This window comes from Musa acuminata, chromosome BXJ2-4 (assembly GCF_036884655.1).
Source record: "Musa acuminata AAA Group cultivar baxijiao chromosome BXJ2-4, Cavendish_Baxijiao_AAA, whole genome shotgun sequence".
Lineage (NCBI taxonomy): Eukaryota > Viridiplantae > Streptophyta > Magnoliopsida > Zingiberales > Musaceae > Musa > Musa acuminata.
In genome coordinates this window covers 241509-263808 of record NC_088341.1, presented here as the reverse complement: position 1 = coordinate 263808, position 22300 = coordinate 241509, and the positions used below count along the sequence as shown (strand labels likewise).

The 22300-nt window shown below is 36.8% G+C and overlaps 3 protein-coding genes across 6 annotated transcripts; all 3 read left to right on the top strand.

Annotated features, from left to right (window-relative positions):
- The first annotated feature begins 1100 nt into the window (after window positions 1-1100).
- LOC135609335 (probable methionine--tRNA ligase) lies at window positions 1101-11806 on the top strand. Of its 2 annotated transcripts, none has more exons than XM_065102475.1 (11): window positions 1101-1262; window positions 2793-2897; window positions 2989-3159; window positions 4564-4629; window positions 5875-5940; window positions 6297-6472; window positions 6542-6632; window positions 6728-6796; window positions 9172-9263; window positions 10787-10850; window positions 11453-11806. In XM_065102475.1, exons 1-11 carry the CDS (start codon window positions 1170-1172, stop codon window positions 11555-11557), a joined length of 1098 nt encoding a protein of 365 aa, XP_064958547.1. In that variant the 5' UTR covers window positions 1101-1169; the 3' UTR covers window positions 11558-11806. The 2 variants fall into 2 exon arrangements, with proteins under 2 accessions (XP_064958547.1, XP_064958546.1); XM_065102474.1 differs by having other exon boundaries at window positions 6294-6472.
- A 315-nt stretch (window positions 11807-12121) lies between these two features.
- On the top strand, window positions 12122-16354 carry LOC103980460 (protein FATTY ACID EXPORT 3, chloroplastic). Of its 2 annotated transcripts, none has more exons than XM_018825587.2 (7): window positions 12122-12444; window positions 13152-13533; window positions 13699-13866; window positions 14810-14856; window positions 14980-15017; window positions 15865-15966; window positions 16105-16354. In XM_018825587.2, the coding sequence occupies exons 1-6, from the start codon at window positions 12223-12225 to the stop codon at window positions 15950-15952; spliced, it is 945 nt and encodes a 314-aa protein (XP_018681132.2). In that variant the 5' UTR covers window positions 12122-12222; the 3' UTR covers window positions 15953-15966; window positions 16105-16354. The 2 variants fall into 2 exon arrangements, with proteins under 2 accessions (XP_018681132.2, XP_009395167.2); XM_009396892.3 differs by having other exon boundaries at window positions 12123-12444; window positions 13149-13533.
- Window positions 16355-17084: 730 nt separating this feature from the next.
- LOC135609333 (glycerol-3-phosphate dehydrogenase [NAD(+)], chloroplastic-like) lies at window positions 17085-21792 on the top strand. Of its 2 annotated transcripts, none has more exons than XM_065102472.1 (9): window positions 17085-17594; window positions 17711-17847; window positions 18900-19005; window positions 19157-19358; window positions 19577-19664; window positions 20270-20417; window positions 20571-20720; window positions 20807-20970; window positions 21493-21792. In XM_065102472.1, exons 1-9 carry the CDS (start codon window positions 17244-17246, stop codon window positions 21539-21541), a joined length of 1395 nt encoding a protein of 464 aa, XP_064958544.1. In that variant the 5' UTR covers window positions 17085-17243; the 3' UTR covers window positions 21542-21792. The 2 variants fall into 2 exon arrangements, with proteins under 2 accessions (XP_064958544.1, XP_064958545.1); XM_065102473.1 differs by having other exon boundaries at window positions 17099-17594; window positions 20807-20956.
- The last annotated feature ends 508 nt before the right edge of the window (window positions 21793-22300 follow it).

Genomic DNA, 22300 nt, shown 5'->3' with positions numbered 1-22300 from the left:
TCGACAACGATGTCACAAGAGCATCCACCATCGAATAACTCCAGTGAACAACCTAGTGAGGAGGCACCTGCCACCATCTCCACCTTCAGCCTCGGAGGGCAACTCTCCACTCTCCTACGTATGGATGGAAGTGTCTCAACTCAGACTCCAGGGTGTTATTGGCATTTGTTCAATGACCCCGGGCTCTCGCCTCTGCATGGGGTAGCTAGTCATGTCCATCGAGGCATTCCTTAACCTCACCCACCATATGCAATGGCTAGCTCAGCAGACTATCGCACCCCTCATACCCCAGTTAGCTCAGTAGACAACTCTCTCGCTATGGTCATTGTCCGTGATCCAATCTATGCTCATCCCTACACCTCACGATGCTACCCCAGTCGACCAACCACCTTTAGCTCTAGATACCCATCTCCCAACTGAGGAGCAATCGGGAGACCCGAGGCTAATGGCAAAGCACAGTGCCCACGCGTCCAAACATATCGCCTCAACCTTCCCTAAAGCTGACACCCCATTATCCAACTTGGTAGATGACTCGTTCCGGGCCTAGTTGTGGTTGGTGAATTGGTGCAGTGTCTTGGTGCAGTGTCATGAGGTTCCGTTGGGAATGATGTAAGAACAGTCAATTGCCCACCAACTTATTATGTGTGGGTTGTATGCAGAGGAACTATTATGATACTCGAATTGTCTCAAATAATATAATTTTTTTATTATAATTTATATGAAATATAGTTAAAATATTTAAGTTTTAGTTATAAAACTTGGACCAGAAAAATAAGGTTTACAAATTAGAGCATTTGAATCCTAAAATGATAAAATATCTTGAATTACCTATTCATTATCCTTTTTTTTACGATAATGAAAGAGAAGAAAATTCTATTTTACACTATTATTATTTTGAACTTTATTTTTATAGTATTATCTATGTATATTTTATTTTTTTAACATAATATATAATTATGGGTCCAACAAATGATCCAATAACACAAGATTTGACCGGACATCGACTATGACCTGAATTCGATTTAAGCTGTTTGAACCGCTTCCGGTCCGGGCCGTTTACCTCCCCGGTTCGAACGTCGTAATACCTAAGCCGTCACACATGCGGACCCAAAGGGCTTTCTTCACAGGTGAACCAGAACCCGAAGCGGCGTCCCAGAGGAGCCCGGGAGATGGCGGCAGCAGTGGAGTCGAAGGTTTCGGGCGACGAAGGCCGCAACAAAGCTATCGCCTGTGCTGTATTCAAGCGCCTCTCGCTCGATCCGGTAAGCCTTCTCTTTGCAACCCATTAAAGTATCATCTTTAGGGTTTATGTCCCTTCATTCGTTCTTATTTAAATGAAAGAATTCTTTCCTCTGGTACGAATCCTTGTTGTTCTGGAAGTTCTAAGCGTCACAATTTTCGTGTAATGGCATTCTTTTTGGTTCTTTCTTGAATAAACGATGCATATATCCGGGCTTCTAGGTCGTGGTATACCTTGCGTTTGTTACTATGTGCCTTATCTTCTTCTCGTCCCATACCACGAAAACTTGGTTCCTAAGTGATTTTAACTTTTTCCCAATTATTGAACTACTGCACCTTTGCCCTCATGTCACTAACTATACGAGAATTCTTCAATTATTTTATAATCCAGTTAAATGTGTAGGAGTGGCACACACATTTTCATTTATGCTTAGATTTAGTGGCAAGTTTAGGCTGTTATCAAATCTGCAATTCATATCATCCTGTGATGATATTCTTTATTTTTAATTCTGATTTCCTATTGGATTGTTTACCTAAAAACAACACCGAGTTATGCTCTCAAGCATCTATTTTGTTCATCTTTTGGTTCTGATGCCAGAAAAGAGAATAAGAAAGAAGAAAATGTTCTTCTCATGTGTGTTTTTCTGTTTATATTTGTATATTTTGGCAACTTGGAGTGTTAGACTTTACCATTTGCTGGGAACATTGTAGCACCGAACTTTGCATGAAACTTTTGGTGTGTCTTGTAAATTCTTGAAACTTTGGTAGCAATTACAGTTTACTCTTAAACCATTTTGGTCCACGGTGACTGTTTTGCCAAACTATGCTTCCGCACTTCTTAATTTTATTAACATCCAGTGCACGGTTAAAGCTACATACATGTATGAAGCGTTTCTTTACTTGTTTGGAAAACTTGAGTTTTTGGATATTTTCCATCTCTTGGTGCCTCTTTGAAGCAGTTTCCATCACATCACGAGTCTTTACATTTGTCTATTATTTCATTCATGGTAGAAGTTTGGAGAATCAGCACAAGCAATTTTGCTACATACTCAGTAATGTGTTCCAGGCTTTTGACCCTTTCTGTCAAAAGTATCGCATCTGTTAATCTGTAACACCAATATTAATATACGGTTGGTTTTCAGCCATGATGATAATTAAAGGCACTATGGTGGCAATCGATTACAGATGTCTAAAATTTTCTTTATCAATTGAAGTTGTCTCAGTGCTCGTGTTCTGTATAAAGATATTGTGCTACATGCTTTGATATTATCTGAAAGAGTTTTTTTTGATATGTCTGTGAAAAATTTTGTATTTTATGCTAGTGGTGTTACATCTCATGCATATCTAGACTAAAGCTAAAAGTGGGAGGTGTATACCAGTAGCTGTTTTTTTCGTGGAGAACATACATTCTTTGTGACAGATTTATCTCATTAGTTAATTTAAAACTCATCATATGTACGCTAGTCTCTGACTCTCTGTCATCTGCTGAGAAGTGATTTTATGGTAGACATGGAGATTTGACAAATGACAACTGATCTAATTTGGTTTTACAGAATAAGTTATCAAGTGAAAGCATTGGAGGGTCTGATATTGCGAGTCTGTTTTCAAACATATTGCAGTTATCAGAGAGTAAAGATTCTCTATCAAATGAAGATCAGGTAAGGATAGGTTTTCTGCAATTGTTTTATAGAAGTATGTGTTTTTCATCTGTACGATTCTTATCATAACATTTCAAATGTCTGGTCTTAGATAATGAAGTGGGTAGCATTTGCAAGTAGCTTTCCCAGCGAAGCAGATGCATGCCTTGCATCACTTGATTGCCTGAATGAGGATTTGAAACAGAAGGCTATTCTATTGGGCAATGGACTTGAACCATCAGTAGCTGACATTGTTGTGTTTTCAGCAGTCCATTCTTTTGTGGTACACATTATGTTGAATTTTTTAAAATTTGTCTACTAATTTGTTGAAGTATACATCATGTCAATGATATCCTTTCATCCAGTCATTGTTTTACTTATTAAATGAAGCATTGTGATATATTTTTGACAAACTGAATATTGCTAATAGCCATGACTGGGCAGTGGCAGCCTAAGTTGGAATATTAGGATTTTAAGTAGCAACTCTAGTTTGATACTTTAGTTATGTACTTTTGACAATGTTTGTGACAGTTGCTTGATTGCTTCTATATGACCATAAACAAATGTGCACTTATTCCTAGGTTGATGCATGTGCTTGTGAATGTAAGCTATGGTGCTTCATATATTTCTTTGTTAATAGCAGTTAGATACAAATGCATGCTATTGAAAACTAAATAATGAGGGAAATTAATTAACCAAATTTGTAAGAGAATTTATGGTCAATTTCTATAGGAGCCTTCTTGAACTGCTTAATATATTTTGAAAACAATAAAAAATAATTCTATTTACTGTTGACTTCTGAAAGTATGCTGCAAGTAAACAGACTTCCTGATCACAATATGTTACACTAGAAGAAATTACAGAGGGAAAGTGCGTGGCAAGGAGAGTGTCCCATGGGCAGATGGAAAAGGAGTGATTAAATCGTCGGTGAGTGAATACAAGGATACGGAGTCAAAGATATGACTTCTTTTATCTAGATAGGATGAAGCACAGAATGTTGTATGGGTACTATCTAGTGTCTAGTATGTATTACTTTGATTGATGGTTAAATTACAGATTAGTGTTTTTCTCTGGGAGATAAAACAGGTTGTTTTTGTCTTATCAACCGAAATTCCTGGGTTTTGGTTCTATACTTTTTGATACATGCCAAATTTGATCAGGATACAGATAATAGGTCACTCTCTTAATGTTTTTGAGCTTATGAACATGACAACCCAAAGCCCTTTCTGAGCCCCTTCTCATTTTTCCATACCATCCTCTGGCAGCCCGTAGCCCAATTCAATGCATACACCTTGTATATGCAGTTTTTGGGCAGCATAATTTGGATAGAAACAAAGATATGCAAACTATCATCTTTATTGGCTTACAACAACATCAATAACAAGCAGCCATAATGTCCATGGATTTTTTCTTGTAATTGAGCTCTATGTAACATAATATCTCTTAAGTCATAGCATTCCTTAATAATAATAAATGTTATCAAACCGACTTTCACTTTCATATGGAGCCCTTTTTTCCTAAGTATGTTTGAGATCTGATTACTTGATTAAGCTTGAGATTTGTTGGCTATATTTAGCTTCTTAAAGGCTATGTGATTAAAGTTTCTGCTGTATCATTTAATTTATCACAAACTATGTTATTGTCAACCATGCATTATTTTAATGCTTCTGTGGTTACTTTATGCCAGAGTCATCTTGTTGGCATGGCCGTGCAAAAGTTCCCAAATGTAGTGAGGTGGATGGACTATATCCAGGTAGTTAACAGTTCTTGTTATAAATAGAACTTTTCATGATTTCCATGGGTTTTCAACATTATAAACTGTTATGTCCTCTTGAGGACGTACTGAAATAAATGATTACTAGATAACTATCAAATACCAAGCATTTGATCATTTGTGTGGAGATGAATGCTTCGTTTTTGGGAAGAGAAGAGTTATTTTTGTGTTTCATTTATCAAATGTAATCCCTACAGAAAATATGGCAATAAAATGTTTGCAATGGCCACTGGATGCTTACCATCTAGGGTGCACCATTCCATGTAGAATTATAACATATTATAACCACATAAAACAAAACTTTGTATGCACTATGTTCTGAAATATTGTTCATGTGACCTTATTTGTGTCTGTATTCAACATGGTTTTTAAATGCTTGTATAGGTTGTGCTGTATCATATGTTATAGTTGGATTTGCAGAACATGTGGCTCCATATGTTCTCACATTTATGCAAGTGGTTGCATTAAACTTAGTTGGGTGGTTGGTTGTGCTGCTGTAAGTGATTCCATATCTTGATATTAACCATGGGTTTAATTGCTTCTTATACCGCATGGAACATAAGTGCACTATAGAGTTCCACGATTACCCATATTTGTGGCCGTGCCCACTTAAGTGATTTCCACGACCTTAAAATAAACTTTTTATATGATTCTTATTCCTTAATAATGTACCACATTGAAATTTTAGATTCTCTCCTATTAAAATTTAATTATTGAGGAGAAAAGTGGAAATTAGAAGGGGTGGATAAGAGAAAGAGAAGAGAAGATGTTCATATTTTTGAAATAGTTTCTAGAATAGCCAAATTTATATAAAATATGTTAGATAGCCTTTTAATTAGGTTGATCTACATATATATACTCAGACACAAGTAATCCTAGGTAAACCATGACATGAGAGAACAATTTTATTAGGATTACTTGAGTGCCATGTTGAACCGTAACCAGTAATTATGTTCTTAAGATTTATTAATGCATGGATTTCAGTTTTCTTGAGTTAGAAGCACAGCTTCACCTCATGGAAAGCACTGCTTTTAGTCATTCATGATAAACTAAGACTTACTTTTAGTTGATTCTTTTGGATGCTGGCTCAATCACTCTTTTATTTGCTAAAGAGTAATAAAACTATCTTTACTGCCAAGTTAGTTGTCAACTATGCTGTTATGCTGATTTTAATGGCAATTCTCTCATTGATTTTAATGGCAATTCTCTCACTATTGGATTCAGAACAAGGAAGACTTTGGAGGAGTATTTGAAAAAATTGTGGTCAGCAAGCCTGATTTTCAACCTCTTGTGAGTAAACTTTGAATTTAATGATAGTCTTCTCAGTGCTGCTTGCTGTCTATGTCTTAGATTCTTCTTGGTAGCTAAGTAGCAATATATTCTCTCTTTATTTATATAATATCCCAAGTTATATTTTGCTTTTGTAGTGTTATTCATCTATTTTTATTGCATGTTGATTCTCTTGGATAATCTTTCTGATTAAGGCACTGATCCTTAGAAGAGATGCAAAGCATGTTTTAATATGAAAATAATATGAGTTTAATTGGTTAATGTGATTTTTCTATTCATGTTGTCAATTTTTGATCTAATCTTTGAATATGGTTTTGGTAATTGTTTTGTTGGGCCTGATGGAAATTATGAAGAAGGTTTCTGGTGATAGCAAAGCTCCTGAGGCTTTGGATAAAGATAGTGTGACAAATGAGAAGAAAAAGAAAGCACTGGAGAAGGAGTCATGTGAGAAGGATGCACAGTACAGTATAAGTGTCCTCAACATACAAATTGGTGTTATACGTAAGGCATGGAAGCACCCATCGGCTGACAGGTAATTTTGTGCTTTTACAAAATTTAGTTCCTCCGGATGAGAACTTGATAAATTATGATATTTCCACAGTTTGTTGGTTGAGGAGATTGATTTGGGAGATGGTAGCTTGCGTCAGGTGGTTAGTGGTCTTGCAAAGTTTTACAGCCCAGAAGATCTTGTAGTAAGTTAATCTCACAGACAAGAAAAGTTGAAGATATACACTCCAAATGTCGACTATGATTAAATTGTACTTATACTTTTGAATTATTAATTCAGAATCGTCGGGTGGTACTAATAACAAATGTGAAGCCTGGAAAGCTGCGTGACGTTACGTCATCTGGATTGGTATATTTCATTTCTTTTTATTCCTCTATATTGTTGGTAATTGTGATAATTATTTGAGCTATCCACCTTGTGAAGTTTAACCTGGACTGTTTTGGTTCAGTGTTTCAGCATTCATATTGTTGTTCATACCATTTCTTGTAATCCATTTATTATCTGTTTCTTCCTGTTAACTCATCTCTGAGTGCTTAGCAGTGATACCGAGATGTTAGTTTTCTAGTCTGAGCATTGTGAAAATTTTACTAGAAGCAAAATACTATTTTCAGTCTATAATTGACCCATCGAATTACATATATGTCAGTCTGTTGATAAACATGATGATGTTGATTTAGATCATCAATAACTGCTTCAGTATCTGCCGCTCACATGATCTGCATGATTCTAAGTCCTTTTTCCATCCCAACTCAGGACATCAATTTTTCATTTTGGAAATTTGAGTTCACCCTTCTGCTATCCATATTAAGCCTATATCTCCAAATACTGTCTCTCCCCTGTTGTTTCATCAAGATCAGCTGAGTGCACTCCCATGAGTTGCTACACAAGGTTTAATAATGATCAATGGACTGCCATTTATATTGCTGACCGGAGTCCTATTGGGCCTGAGATTATTCCATTGACTTCTATATAGAAATAAAGCTATTTTTTCGAGCTATCTAAGGTTGCATAATTCCATTCATCCATCAGATGTTGAGGCATATAATTGCATTTGTTCCCTATTTTAGCATCAACAATGAACACATTTGTGGTTTAGTGCTAACATCAGAGTTCGTCAACTGCTGCCTTTGGCTGTGGCTCATGATTCACTATGAGCCTAGTACAGTGCACATTCTGGTGATCATTGCTGTAGTTTGTCAAGGATTTAATTTTCTAAGATTAGAGGACAATCTTTCATATCTCTGGATTTATACTATGATATAGCCGACTAATAATCAAGGCTGTAGTCTTTACTAGATATGGGGCTAGAAAAACTTTGTAAAGAATAAAATAAGTTGCTGACATTTATTGTCTTTGATAAGTAGGGCATCCTTGTCCTTTACATGTGGTAAAAGAAGGGTAGGATTGAGGGACAGCAATAAAAGAAAAAAGTGGGGAAGAGGCAGTGTATGGTTATCATCAGTTAGAAAATTGAATAGCAAACTATTATAGAAAAAGTCCACTTTGCTGCTAAAAGTATTCAAGGATGACATGCTTTTTTACTTTATTTATTACCAATTAAGTCAGTTGGCATGTTCATTCCAAGGACCTTCAATTAAATGCAGATTCCAACAAATAATCATATCAAATTCTATCCTGCTGACTGAAACCTCAATCACGAAACTATTGCAATTTAGATGTTAGATATGCACTTCTTGATGACAAGAGGTTGAAAATTAAAACTGTACACTGGACAAATTGTTATTATGCATTAAGATGGGAGAAACGACAATGGATGTTTATACAATAGGAGCTTGTAGTTGGTGTTGATGTTGTTACCTGTGATTGGTGTTTGTTTTTCTATGAGCATTTTTGACTTAACCTCTTCCCTCATTTGATGCTAGAAAAGGATAAAAGGTCAAGCTTGGAAAGAACCAAAATTTGAAACTAACATTAAAGCATAAGTGAGTTGCACAAAGAAAGTGAACTCCCTACTGTCTTTAAATTACTGTTCATCTTGTGTTGTCCATTCTCAATAAAGAGTCTTAGTCCCTAAAGCCAAGTATTTTAGAGCTTTGGACCTTGTTTGCGTCTCAACCAAATGAGTTTTTACACTTTGTTTTGTGAACCCAAGGCCTAGTTTGGTTTCTCTATTAAAGAAATACCTAAAGCCATATTTAAACCTTAACTCTAAAACACCCTCGTTGTTTTTTTGATGCCGAAGAAGCTAATCACAGCATGATAGTGACAGGAGCCCCCCCAATGGAACTCTGGTGGGGAAGCCCTTTGTTTTAAGGGTGAGCATGATCGTGAAGAGGTCCATGGTTGCAGTTGTAAACAGATTGCTTCCTGCACTGGATGGACTGCATCTTGACAATTTTGCTTTGCAACAGAGTAAAATCTAAAAATTTCATTAATAAAAAATGGAAAGAAGTAAATAAAAAAATTAACCTATAAATTTGATACAGTAATAGATTTCCCATGGATTAATTTTTTTCCCTTACAAAGAAACTTGTAGCACCAACTCCTTTGGTGATTGCCATCAACCATTACAAAAAAAAAGAGAACTATTTTGGTGACTCGTCTTGTGTTTTGCTTTTGAAACATTTTGAGGAAAATAGAAAAAGTGAGACTGAATTCACAACCATGAATTAGTCTTGCATTTATCCCTTATAATTTGTTGTTTTAACCTTCCAAAAAATACTGTATTTGTAAGTCACAGTCTTCTGTTCTCTTATAATCAGGTCTTATGTGCTTCTAATCAAGATCATACAGTTGTGGAGCCTTTGATTCCTCCAGAAGGAGCTTCACTTGGAGAGAAGATATCATTTTCAGGGTACTTTCTTTTTTATAATAAAGCTCTAACATATTGTTATGCTTCAATTTTGTCAAGGAGCAAACACATTTATCCAACAAGGGAACTTATACTAGTTTATCTGTTTTTCGTAGCACATTTTCTCATTTTAAGTTTTAACAGTCCGCCGTAATTCTGTAAGCTAAAAATTAACATGGTTTTGGTGTGATCTGATGATTGCTTTCTGAAGACAATGAGTTGCTGACAATGACTAGTGTAATACCCTGTGTTTTTTAAGACCCATTTAATAGCTGCTATGCTTAGTATAACTTTCCCCATTATTCAATTTTGTTTTTCTGGTGCTATAGATATTATGTCATGTCTTATTATTGTCGTTGGCTTGTTGCTTATACGTTGGTAAAACTGGGTTTTTCTGTGGCATTGCAGATTATTGCCAAACAAATTACTATATCCAAAACTTGATGCCAAATGACATTATTTTCACTGTATGATAATATCTTTGTGCTTCATATGGGGGGTGTCAATGGGTCTGAGACATTCTCTATGTTAGATCACAAACAATTATTGGCTTTTTATTAATGAATGCAAGTTATGCAAATCACTGTAAGCAGCGATCATATTTAAGAAACAACTAGAGGACAATTAGTAATCCTAGGGCTGTGCTGACACTGACATACTTGAATATCCAAGCAAAACCTGTAATATTTGGATATAAGATTATCAAGAGATACAAAATTACATGAATGAGAACAACAAAAAATTGATAAAAGAGCATGCTAGCTAATACATTAGTTCAGACATCATCAAACCACTGTGACAGACCACTTTGTCTGTGCACAGGAATAAATTATATTCATATGTAAACTGCTGTTCTCCTGTTTGTTCCCAAAATTCTCATTTAAGATTTGACTACTTATTTGAGATGCATCACTCACATGATTCTGATATGTCTCTGTACTAGTATGATGTGCTTGAATAAAATTGCATAGGAGAAAGTTAGTCAATGATCTAGTGTAGAAAATTGCATAGGAAAAAGCGTGCCAATTGCATAGTGAAACATATCTGTGCAAATTGTTTGTGTCAATATATGTCTATATACACTTCTTTGCACAGAAAAGAGGCTTCTTTTTCGGACTTTTCCTCCACTGCCATTCTTCCATGTGCTTTAAGATCAATAGGAAACAAAATAACGCAAGTGCAAGAGCGACAGCCATACAATACATTAAATGCATCCACAGGTGATTAGGCATGGAGCAACCTTTTCTGAAAACTCCTGTATTGTTTGGCCTTTCTCTTATCCATAAATAGAAATTCCACATCAACCCATCTTTTCTTGTTGAAATGTGGATTTCTTTCCATTTTATGTAAGTCTCCTGATAAGGTTTGAGTTTCTCCCTTTGATATAAATCTTAATGGTATAGAAAATTAAGTGTGTATATTTTATTGTGTCACTCAGCTGCTAGTGTACTTGATATTATCTCTTTTGAAACCTGATTATTTAATTCGTGTCTTGGTGAACTCATTTCTGTTACTTTGCTGTCTAGGTATGACGGGAAGCCAGAAGATGTGCTAAATCCAAAGAAAAAGCAGTTAGAAAAAATCACACCAGTATGCATCCCTATGCGCCTTGATTCTGTTTATTTATTTTTTAAAAACTTTGATAAGTTGCTATTTCATGTCTTCTATTGTCTGGAACCTATTTTGATTCTTTATGTATATAATTATGTCTATGCTAATGGAATGTTTACTTGCGACAGTAAACATAGAGGTTGTGTAAGAGTCCTAGAGGTCACTATTGTATATGATCTAAAGATAAATTGCTGACCATATTTTATACAACTATCTAAAACTTCTCATGATTATGACCTAAAGAGATGAAGATTATGCTACAGCCTTTTCTAATATATAACAAAGAAGAAATTATTAGAAGCAAGCTGGAATATAGAGGAGGCTCTAGAGTTTTGATAATGTAACCTTGGTGATGAGTTGTCTAATTACATAAAAAGAAATCTCAAGAATTAGTGTTTCAGAGGACTCACTCTCTCTCTCTCTCTCTCTCTCTCTCTCTCTCTCTCTCTCTCTCTCTCTCTTAATTGATTCATTAGATTTCTTTCTGAAAATTATGTTTGGCTGTCTACCATGTATTGCAATTTTTATTGTTGGTGATCCAACTAAGTCTCGTTTGTCCCTTGCAACTATTTTGGATGCAGCATCTCTACACCGACGACAAGGGTGTGGCCACATACAAAGGAGTACCATTCATGACATCCGCAGGTCCATGCACCTCTTCCATCATCAAGGCAAGCGTGAAGTGAGCAAGCAATACGCTTGCTGTGCCAATCTTTCAATCATCGGTTTTCCAAGCTTACAGATACTGTGATGTTTTCAGAGGTATTGTTCTGATGGACTTGTGTGCGATTCTGATTTCTTTCAGAAATCATTGCTTTCTGGACGAAATGTTCCTTGTCGGTGGGTGATCTCGGTTGGCTATGCACAGTTTGGTTGAGTTCATAGCTATACACGTTCGATATGAATTTTGGCTAAAACGTCATTCGTTGGGATTACGAATCCGAAGTGTCTCATGTGGGATTACAAGGAAGACATCGAAACGAACACGTGTGATAACAGCACAAATGGGACCCAGCAGTCGGTGTCTCTTGGACACGTATCATCCAAATACGAAATGCAACCCACCATCGGCTCCAACCGTGGTGCCGTGAATGCGTATCAGCGAAATACGTAAACCCAGCCCGTTGGGACCCACCGTTTGCTCCACCATTGCGCCCTTTCACAGCGCTGGTAAAACCGAGAGGTAGGAATTACTCCAGAGCCTAAACTGACGTGTACCGAACGCCCCCTTAAACCTTCGCATGAAGAAGAAGAAAACCCCAATCGATCTTGGTTGGGTCCCTTCGCCAGCTCCTTTTTCTTCTCTTCTTTGCTTCGCACTCCTCCCTCTTTTCGGAATTCGGACTTTCCAATGGCTACCTCTCTCCATGCCTTCGTTCCCCTCCGTAATCCGAACCCTAATCTTTTTGCCACCCGAGCGGTGGCCTCCTTCTCCTTCCCATTGGGCGCCGTCCCCCGTCGACTGGATTCGTCCAATTCCCCGCTCTCGAGGAGGGGGTTGGGAACTCGTCTCGTGCTCGTGGATCGGAGGCCGACGAAGATTATTCCTCTTGCGGCTTCTGACGATGAACCGGTGAGCCACCTTTGTTGTTTCAAGCGCACCCATTCCGGCCCTATTGTCCATCGATTTATGTTCTTTGGATCGCGTTTTTGTTTGGTTCGTAGTCGGGCAGAGCAATGAGGATTGCGTGGTCTCCCTGTGGCTAATGTTGCAAAAGAATCAAGTTTTTGGTGCCGGTTCTGTCTCGTTTTCCTTTTTAGGGGCGAATTAAGTTTTGTCTGTCTGGTGTTTCATGTACCCTTCTTGTGTTCGGTTTTTAGTCGGTTAGTGCAATAAGGCTGTCATTGTCTCCCTGTGGCTAGTATTTCAAAAAGATCGAATTTTTGTTGCTGGTGCTATCTCGTTTCCTTTTAGGATTGCATTAAGATTTGTTGGTCTGGTAATTACACGTTGACAGAGTGCATTAAGGATTTAAGAGGCAAAAGTATATCGGACCGTGGATTAAATGGATTTAGGAACCACAAAGAGGAGAAAAAGTTATATGTTCAAAATTGTTAAATTTTCTGGCAATTCCTTCATAAAAGACTTGATTTGTAAGATTTTACTGAAAATAAATGAAGTAAGTTTATTCATTTAGAAAAAATTCCGGTCAGGGGCTGTTATCTCATCATTTGAAATGACACTTCCAATTTGTATAATTTAACTTTGTAGTCATATGTCGCTGAGGTTTCTTATCTGATGCATAGGTTTTAATGTCTGTGATAATTCTAATGTAGAAGCATTTAGATATTAAAGAGGAGGAAAGTGATGCTGAATTAAACGCTCGGGCAGCACAAGACCAATGGAAGGAGGCACTCGAACACTTCAAGACTGAAGCCCTGAAAGTCAAAGCTGTATCAGAAGAAGCATATGGGGTATACTCAAAGAAAGCAATGGAAATACTAATGGATACATCTGAGAAGCTCAAGATTCAAGCTGATAAAGCACAACAGGATTTGAGTATAATAGCCAAAGAGATCTCACAAGAAGGGAACAAGTATCTTGCTGCAGCAGCAAAGAATTCTCCTGATTCAGTTAAGGAAATTTTGGAAACTTATGCATCAGTGGATGAGTTAAAACACATATCCTCCATCAGAGATTTTTACTTTGGAATTCCCTATGGTATGCATGAAGACATGTCTTCTTATTGGATTTCCATGGAAGTTTATTTTATGACTTTTCTTCTTGTATTCTGTTGTCATAATTGATTATACCATCATCGACGATTTACATTTTTACATGGCCATCTTTACTAGGATATTTCTTTTTTTTTTCTTTTTGGTGTAGGTTCCTTTCTCGTCATTGGAGGATTCATGTATTTCATGCTGACTGGAAGTATTCCTGCCATTCGTTTTGGTGTTGTTCTTGGCACTGCAATTTTGGCTTTGAGCGTGTCAAGCTTGAGGTCATGGAAGAATGGGAAAACAACCCCACTTCTTTTGATAGGGCAAACTGGTTAGTCTCTTCCGTCAAAATATTATTCCCATTATTTGCTGCCTTATCCTCTTCTTCCCTGTCTCCTCTTCTCCTTCTCCTCTCTGGTACTTGAAATTAATAATCTTGGTCATAAATGTTGATGAGAAAGTGCATCACAAATTCTTCTAATGCGGTGTTGAGTTTTAAACACCGATTTGGCCAAAGGGACCATTGGTTAATATCATTATTGTCCTAGAGCTTCAAGTTCTAGAGACTGAGCTAGAGAATATCTTTGGTACACTTGATTCCTTGAATCTTATGGACTTTTCTTTTTTGCATTAAAATCTTTCTCATAAAACTAGTTACTATTACTGGTGCTTAGTGCTTCGATTGCAACACACAAGGTGTGAATATTTTGCTGTTTGGCTAGGTAAGTTACAAGTTATGACTCCTTGTTTGTTAATCATAAGCAAGTCAATGCCTTGTCATTGGTGCAGAAAAGTAATATGCATCTTAGAAGCTGGATGCAAATGATGGAATTAGGACTCAGGAGGTAGGCTAACCATGGCCTGTTAGTTGGGATTAATAGACTTCATCTGAATTGGACCATCTCGTGTAGACATGGAGATTCATAATGCTAAAGACATGTCACATCAATATGCCATCGTGAAGCAATTAAAACATTGTGATGCTAAGATGCTCTTCAATTTGGGTTTCCAAGTTGCAGATCTGTTTATGGATTGTTGCATCAAGGTGTTGCTATCAGATCTTTGGTGGGATCTAGGTCCAAAAGAGATCCAATAGATGTTGCTTAGATGCTGACATTTGCATCAGGGAAATATGCTGCTAACAAGATGAATAATCATTCCTGTCACTTGTTTATTGAAATCTCTTTTTGGTCCTTGGTTATCTGCCATGTACTATTCTTTGCAATACTGTTTCTCTGCAATCACATCTGCTTACAGTGATTCTGGTAATGCAGCAATTTCTGCTATTATCTTCTGCAGGCAGTGGCTGTTGTGTTCACAGGTAAAAGTTCCTTTAGTCATGCACAAATGAAAGATGTTCTAACATCATTAACTTTGATTTTATATTCTTCTGATATTGATTCAAAATTTTGGTAGTATTAATGATTTAATTTTCACCATGCAGAGGGGATCATTTCCAAATCTTTTACTGCTCCTTATCAGGTTAGTATGCAAAACTTGTCTATATCATTTGTCATATGTTGTGTTCTTCTAAGATTGGAAAAATTACCTGAGTTAAAAAAGGTTAAAACCGTTGGATGCTTTTAACACTCCAAACTATCTTAAGTGGATCCATTTTTTTGTATGCTTGCTGCGTATCTCTGTTATTTTAAACAAGATAATTTGATCACATGGTCATATATTGAAACTCATATAGTAATTATCACCTTAGTCACAATGAATCTGTCAACCGTTCAAAATGACTTTTATTGTGCTCAGACCTGATCATTTATGGTGTGTGGATTATAACGGACTGTCTATCCTGGTGAATCTTAGACCTGGCAGAAACCAACATCATGAATAGTGGCAATTGGCCCCTTCAGAACCCACATCATTTGTGGGGAAACTAGTGATCCAAGTGATTTGTGTGTGAATTTTTTGTTAATTTATTGAGGATTTTAGGTATATCTTGATTAGTTCCATGTCAGGTGTTGATTGAGCTTTCAGTTGGTATGTGAGTCACCACTCACTTTTTCAAAATATTGAGTAACTTTTTTTCTTATCTTGTCTGGAAAGGCTTTTTCTTTCGAGCAAGAAAATTTTTGTAACCTCTTCATAATATTAAGCTACTCAGGCCAATGCCTCTGTTCTTTTATTAGTTAGGTCATGCTGAAGGGACATATGGACTGGCTTTTATCAATTTTGATACTTGCAGAATTTGCTGTTGTGTCTTCAATATGCTTCTCATAACATTAGTGCTTTTAACCCCTGTCAGATAATCTTTTATTCTATCATAGAATCAGCTTTAGTATCTTACCTCAGGAAATAACCATCTTGTTTTGGTGAATAGCGGCATGATGGCAGGTTTCTATGCTTATAGAATCATAATCGATCATTACAACAAGGGCTCAAATGTGGAACAGAGCTCAGAGAGTTAATGGGCGTGACGGAGGTCAGTTGGATCTTCCCACCTTAGGAACATTTAGTTAGCACAAGGTTTTCACTATAATACTAGTGTGTTATATTCTTTTGACACATTCATATAATCTATGGCTTTCAAGATCACAATCTAAGATCTTCTAGTTCACAGAATATGATGAATGGGTTGGTGAAGGCAACTCTGAAGGGAAGTGACTGCTTTCCGCGCTGTCTCTTGACCTTGCCTTAAATCTTTTCAAAGTTTCTGTAACGCCAGACGAGTAGCTGGATTATGGTGATTTTAGAATTTGCAGACGTATGAAAATGTTCAAATTTTGGCTTCCAGAGGATGTAATTTGTGTTGGCCATTTTTTGTCCTTTACTTGGCATGCAACTAAAGCTCATCTTTGAATTATTGGTTACTATCTATCTGTTAAAGCTGTCTTGACTTGGCATTGTTAGGTATCAACTATTCTGCAGTGGTAGTAGCTACCGTCATGTGAAGCATATCAACGATTATGATTTCAGATTAATTAGGTCATGTCCAAATGAGCTTTCCAATTTGATTTGCCTGTACGGTTATCAGGATAAGGGTAAATATTTCCTGCAATCTAATTTGGCAGTAACCATTGTCACCAATCCAAAATTTACCATCTTTTAGCTTTCTCCAAGATTCTGCTGATCGAGTGCTGAAAGAATTTTGATGTTCGGTAGATTGTTTGGCCCCTACTGCCTTATCAGGTTTGTTCATTTTTATACCAATCGTTTCGAGTTTATATATATATGTTTTATCTTTATGTACTAACAATAAAATGTTTTGTTCAAACATGTATTTGTTCTGAGTTTATATTTTGGCGGAGTGGCGATGATAATTTTTTGCATGCGCACGAGATTACGGGATGGCTGATCTTTATCAGTAGCAAAGTATTGCAAAGGTATTCTTCTTTGGTAAAACAAGAATATAGGCTAAACCTGTAAAAAAAAAAAAAAAAAAGATAAATAATTTTTTTGCACGTGTACGAGATTGCGGCATGACTGATCCTTATCAGTACCCAAGTGTTGCAAAGGTAATTCTTCTTCGCTAAAACAGGAATATAGGGTAAACCTGTAAAAACAAAGTGGACATTTTTATCTGGGAGCCCGTTAAATAAAAAAAAAAAAACAAAAGGATCCACCTACACGGCCCGCAGAGCCGCCTCGTTTACTGCCTCATGCGCTATATAAGAAGAATGGAGAGACATCGAGGCCCTCGCGCGCGGCAACGGATAAAACTCCATCGTCGCCCCGCAGCAGAGGAGCGATCATCCATCAATGGCGGCTGCCCTCATCGCTGAGCCGTCTCTTCTCTCCTTCATCCTACCTTCTCCCGGTCCTCGCCGATCCATTTCGCCGCCTGAGAGGAAGCTGCGGGTCCACCGCAAGCCCTCGCTGCTTCCCGTCGCATCTCCCTCCCTCTCTCCCCCTTGCCCCTGCGCCGCAGGAACCCTAGACCTGGAGCCCGATGAAGAAAGCCCTAGCCGTAGCTTGAGTTCCAGACAAGATGGTAAAGAGGGTGGAAGAGACTGCCGGAGGGCGGTCAGGATCGCGTGGGAGAAGCTGGTCCGGTGGTCCCGGTCGTGGCGGTCGAAAGCCAAGAGCGACGTCCTCGAGGGGACCAAGAAGGTATTTAGGGTTTGGATCAATATGTTTGATCTTTAGTCGTGAAAATCAACTCAAGTTTTTTTATTTTTATTTTTATTTTATTTTTTTGTTTTTGGATGGCAATTTGATGGGATTAGGTTGTGGTTCTTGGTGGGGGATCTTTTGGGACAGCAATGGCAGCACATGTTGCGAGCAGGAAGGCTGAAATGGAAGTCGCAATGCTCCTTAGGGATGGTGATGTTTGTCGAGCTATCAATGAGACAAACTTTAATTGGTAAGAGTTCTTGATAAACCATCCGTGCATTGTGTGAAAATTTCTGAGAATTCTTTGTAACATTACCCTGCATAAATTGATCATTTAAATTGGAACACCATGTTTATTGTTGAGAGAAAGAAGACAGTGCAGCTACACTACCCCTTCTTCATACATGTTGGTGAAGTGATGATTACTAATTTGGAAGAATTTTGATGCTTAGTGCCATGTTTTCTTACCAATGTTTGTACTTGATTTGTTGCTTTTTTAGTTTCTCTTGTCATAACTCATAAGTTCTCTGACATGGTCATAACACTATCCTTCATGTTATTGAAGTCACACTTAACTGTTGTAGCAAACTATCAAATGTAGTTCTCATAAAAGAGGAAGGAGAAGCATGAGTGTAAAAGTGAGCAATTAGTGTGAAAAGGCAAAACTTCATCCATTCACAATATACAGCCTAACGGAAACACAGGGTTTATTCTTCCTGGATTTAAAATTTTATTGTAGACAACAATGATTTTTTCCTTAAAATCTTAATTCTAGTGTGTTCTGGAGGTAAAGGTTAAATCTCGAGAATTAATAGTAATGTCTGTTTTATTAATTCATAGGGTAGAATATTAAGGTAATTTGACATGCCTAATAGCTTGATATAGCTTATTTTAAAAATGACTCTAGCCCAAACTACTATATCATGAGCCTATAGGTGTTCTGGCCTTCTTATAACAAAGGAAAATTTGGTTGAAGATCTCTGGGAAGCCATATATTGGGCTGCTTTTAATACCCTGAGAAAAGCTTTTACTTTGTTCAACTGTTAAAAAATTTCATGTATAGTTAGTTTGATTTTGAGAGGGTGAGCCTTTTTGTCACAGTGTGTCCTTCATCTGCTTTGATAGATTTGTTCTGTGTACTGTTGTCTGAAGAGAAGTACTTCTACTCATAATAGTTCTATTTTTTTTTTCCTTTGTCTCTCTTGCTGCAGCAAGTATTTTCCAGAACATAAATTGCCAGAAAATATTGTTGCAACTACTCATAATAGTTCTATTTTTTTTCCTTTGTCTCTCTTGCTACAGCAAGTATTTTCCAGAACATAAATTGCCAGAAAATATTGTTGCAACGACCAGTGCCAAGGATGCTTTATTAGGAGCTGACTATTGCTTTCATGCTGTTCCTGTGCAGGTACCTTGATATCTTTAGGACTAATTTCTGGACTTGTCTCATTATCAGTATTTTCTATGTTGCATGAATAATATATTTGGCCTATGAAAATGGACTTTAAATCAAAGATCTTACTAATTCTGACACTTGTAACCCAGTCCATCTTTTGCAGTTCAGTTCATCCTTTCTTCGAGGCATTTCACAACATGTTGACCCGAACTTGCCATTTATATCTCTTAGCAAAGGGTTGGAACTAAATACTTTAAGGACAATGTCTCAAATCATTCCGCGTGCACTAGGAAATCCTCGTCAACCTTTTATAGTGCTATCGGGGCCTTCCTTTGCAGTAGAGTTGATGAGGAAAATGCCAACAGGTATTGCCTGTGAAATAAACATTATGCTTATTCTCTGGTATGATATTTGTTTCCTAGTCCATTTGATTGACAATTAAATGCCGTGCTTCTTAGATGATGATATATTATGTTTCAGTAAAACATGAGTCTGCAATCCTGCCATTTCATGTATGCATTGTGCATTTATTTTTCATTCCAGAAGCTAAGAGTCTTCTGATGTCCTTTCTTTTGTGGTGCAGCAATGGTGGTTGCATCAAAAGACAAAAAGTTAGCAAGTGCAGCTCAACAGTTATTAGCCTCTCCAAATCTTAGGATTAGCTCCTCAAGGTGAATAAGCATTCTTAGTTTCCAATATCGTGTAATGACTGTGATGCTTCTCTGAATTGATGCCAGTAGAGTATTTGTACATTTTATGCCTGTTATTTGATTTACCATCTTTGGAAACTTATACAACAAACTTTGAGACAAGCATGAATAAAAAAATATATTACTTAAAGACAATTCAAATACAGTAAAATAAGTTTTTTTTAAAGCAAAAGAAAGTGATCAGAAACTCCAGTATTTTTCATTTATGCTCTGGTGATATGGAATTCAGTTAAATATTGGTATTCTGTATTATAGAATTCTAATTAATAAAAATGATTAACTTTCTTGATTGAATGTAAAGAATCAATTTACAATTTTGGTATACCATCGTCTTGGTGAATAGTTTCAACCATAACTTCCTCTGAATGAGCAAGACTTTTGGTTTTTGCTTAAAAGGAGAGGTACATGCATCAAGATTGCACTGCTGTTTCTTCATTATAATGTCTGTTTGTATAGTTCTCTTATTCAGTTAGTGTATATGAAAGAAGATTCTATTACTAGGTTCTTCATATAATTCATTGTAGTTTGTTTTGTAAATCTTCAATTTATGACTTGTGATACTTCAGCGATATTACAGGAGTGGAAATTGCAGGTGCACTGAAAAATGTACTTGCCATAGCAGCAGGCATTGTAGAGGGAATGAATCTTGGAAATAATTGTATGTCAGCTCTTGTGGCACAGGGTTGTTCTGAGATCCGATGGTTGGCAACAAAGGTACATATGATACATTAACATGTCTTGTCATTATTTGAACTTGCAGTAATTCTTTTTGTATACTGCAGTAACATTCTCACCTATTCTCTTTGTTCTGATCGCTGCTAGAATTATATATTTGAAAGGTGACAATTTTTTTGTATTCTTTTGAAGATGGGAGCAAAGCCAACAACACTTACTGGATTATCAGGGACTGGTGACATTATGCTTACATGTTTTGTCAATCTTTCGAGAAATCGAACAGTTGGGTTACGTCTTGGATCAGGAGAGAAGCTTGATGACATATTGAGTACAATGAATCAGGTTTCCATTAGGTCATTCAATTCTTAACAATGATATTGAAGCAAAACCCAGAGAGTATCAACTTGATGAAGCAATTTCTTCTCTAGGTTGCTGAAGGTGTATCTACAGCAGGGGCTGTTATTGCATTGGCCCAGAAGTACAATGTAAAGATGCCAGTTTTAACTGCAGTTGCTCGCATCATTGACAATGAGTTGACTCCAAAGAAGGCTGTTCTTGAGTTGATGAGCTTGCCACAGGTTACAACTGAGACGTTGGTTCTTTGCCTCTCAATGATGTTGATCTAATTTGAACTAGCATCTTTGAAGAAATACGGATATTGCACTGACTCTGACCTTCAAATCATTTATATGATACTTGCACATACATGAGAAGTTGGTATTAGAGTTGAGTTTTGGAAAATGAAATGATTGGAATCTTGGAAAAACAGAAGCAATAGAAGCCTATTATCCAAATTCTCACATGATTTTCGGGAAGTTTGCTGATATAGTCTTCGAGAACACAAGGACGACGTATTAAAATATTTTTCTTTATTAGTGACTTAGTTTGTAGGCACATTTCTCAAATTTACAATGCTTTAGTAGGAAAACTTTAGATCTGTTGAGATTTGAAGTTGAAAGTCCTTTTACATTTTAGGTTTGTGAAATGTTGTTTGCAAATGCAACGTATTGAAATTGGTGACTTTATGTTTGGTTAAGCTTTTAGTTAAACTGAGAAAGGTCAAGATATTCTTATCGGCCTTATTGCTGATTTCATATTGTTAATTCTATTGCAGGTTGAAGAAGTTTGAGAAGCTTGTGAAGTTGAATTCACAGAGAGCTTAAAGAACTGATAAGATAGCCTTGTTGATGGTAAAACTGGACATCTGCAGTTTGTCATGCTCTGTTGGAGATAGAAGCCATCCTTGACCATGTCCAATTAAATCTTTGATGTACATCTTATCATGTTCCAATAGGGTCATTAATACTATTAGGAATGCGGGACTCTCTACCTGAAGACATTTTTTGTGGGAGAGATTATTTCATTTTGGAATCTTTTGCACCTTAATTTCAGAAAATTGACTGCTTATAACTGATATGTATGTGAATTAAAGGCAAATATTCAGTCTCTGAAGACAAAATTTTGTGTACTCGGCAACAAATGTAAGGTATGTTTTTCTATTGTAATTATACTTTCTTTTGCATATATGACAGGTGGCACATAGGCGGCACATGCAAACCAGGCATTTTACTAGAGGATGGAAGCTTGGTACATGAAGAAACCTACTCGGGTAGCAACAATCCAGTAGGTATGATCTTTGACTTATCTATTTAAAGTTGCATTAGAATTTGAATTTAATCGTAGGAGAGTGAGTCCCCTTTTGTTTTCCTCAGTCATATAATTTAGTTATTTCTAAAAGATAGTATGTAAAATTATATGAATTGGTGCCATCAATTTTCAAGTGGAATAGAACTTTCATGAGTAGTGACCTCAGTAGCAAGGATACTACTTACTATATATGTCATTCACAATCGATTGATTGGTCGAGCTCAGTGGTGAGGAAGTCTCTGGTATCTTCTTTTATCTTCAAGCTGTTAGTGAAG

What these genes read in the sequence shown, in the direction of transcription:
- LOC135609333 (XM_065102472.1), top strand. Translation starts at nt 17,244, where the DNA reads ATGGCGGCTGCCCTCATCGCTGAGCCGTCTCTTCTCTCCTTCATCCTA. An exon ending in GATGAGGAAAATGCCAACAG is followed by an intron (nt 19,359 to 19,576) that starts GTATTGCCTGTG and finishes TTTGTGGTGCAG; the next exon opens with CAATGGTGGTTGCATCAAAA. An exon ending in CTTAGGATTAGCTCCTCAAG is followed by an intron (nt 19,665 to 20,269) that starts GTGAATAAGCAT and finishes GTGATACTTCAG; the next exon opens with CGATATTACAGGAGTGGAAA.
- LOC135609335 (XM_065102474.1), top strand. Translation starts at nt 1,170, where the DNA reads ATGGCGGCAGCAGTGGAGTCGAAGGTTTCGGGCGACGAAGGCCGCAAC. An exon ending in CAGCAGTCCATTCTTTTGTG is followed by an intron (nt 3,160 to 4,563) that starts GTACACATTATG and finishes ACTTTATGCCAG; the next exon opens with AGTCATCTTGTTGGCATGGC. An exon ending in GAGAAGATATCATTTTCAGG is followed by an intron (nt 9,264 to 10,786) that starts GTACTTTCTTTT and finishes TTTGCTGTCTAG; the next exon opens with GTATGACGGGAAGCCAGAAG.
- LOC103980460 (XM_009396892.3), top strand. Translation starts at nt 12,223, where the DNA reads ATGGCTACCTCTCTCCATGCCTTCGTTCCCCTCCGTAATCCGAACCCT. An exon ending in TTACTTTGGAATTCCCTATG is followed by an intron (nt 13,534 to 13,698) that starts GTATGCATGAAG and finishes TTTTTGGTGTAG; the next exon opens with GTTCCTTTCTCGTCATTGGA. An exon ending in CTTTTACTGCTCCTTATCAG is followed by an intron (nt 15,018 to 15,864) that starts GTTAGTATGCAA and finishes TTTGGTGAATAG; the next exon opens with CGGCATGATGGCAGGTTTCT.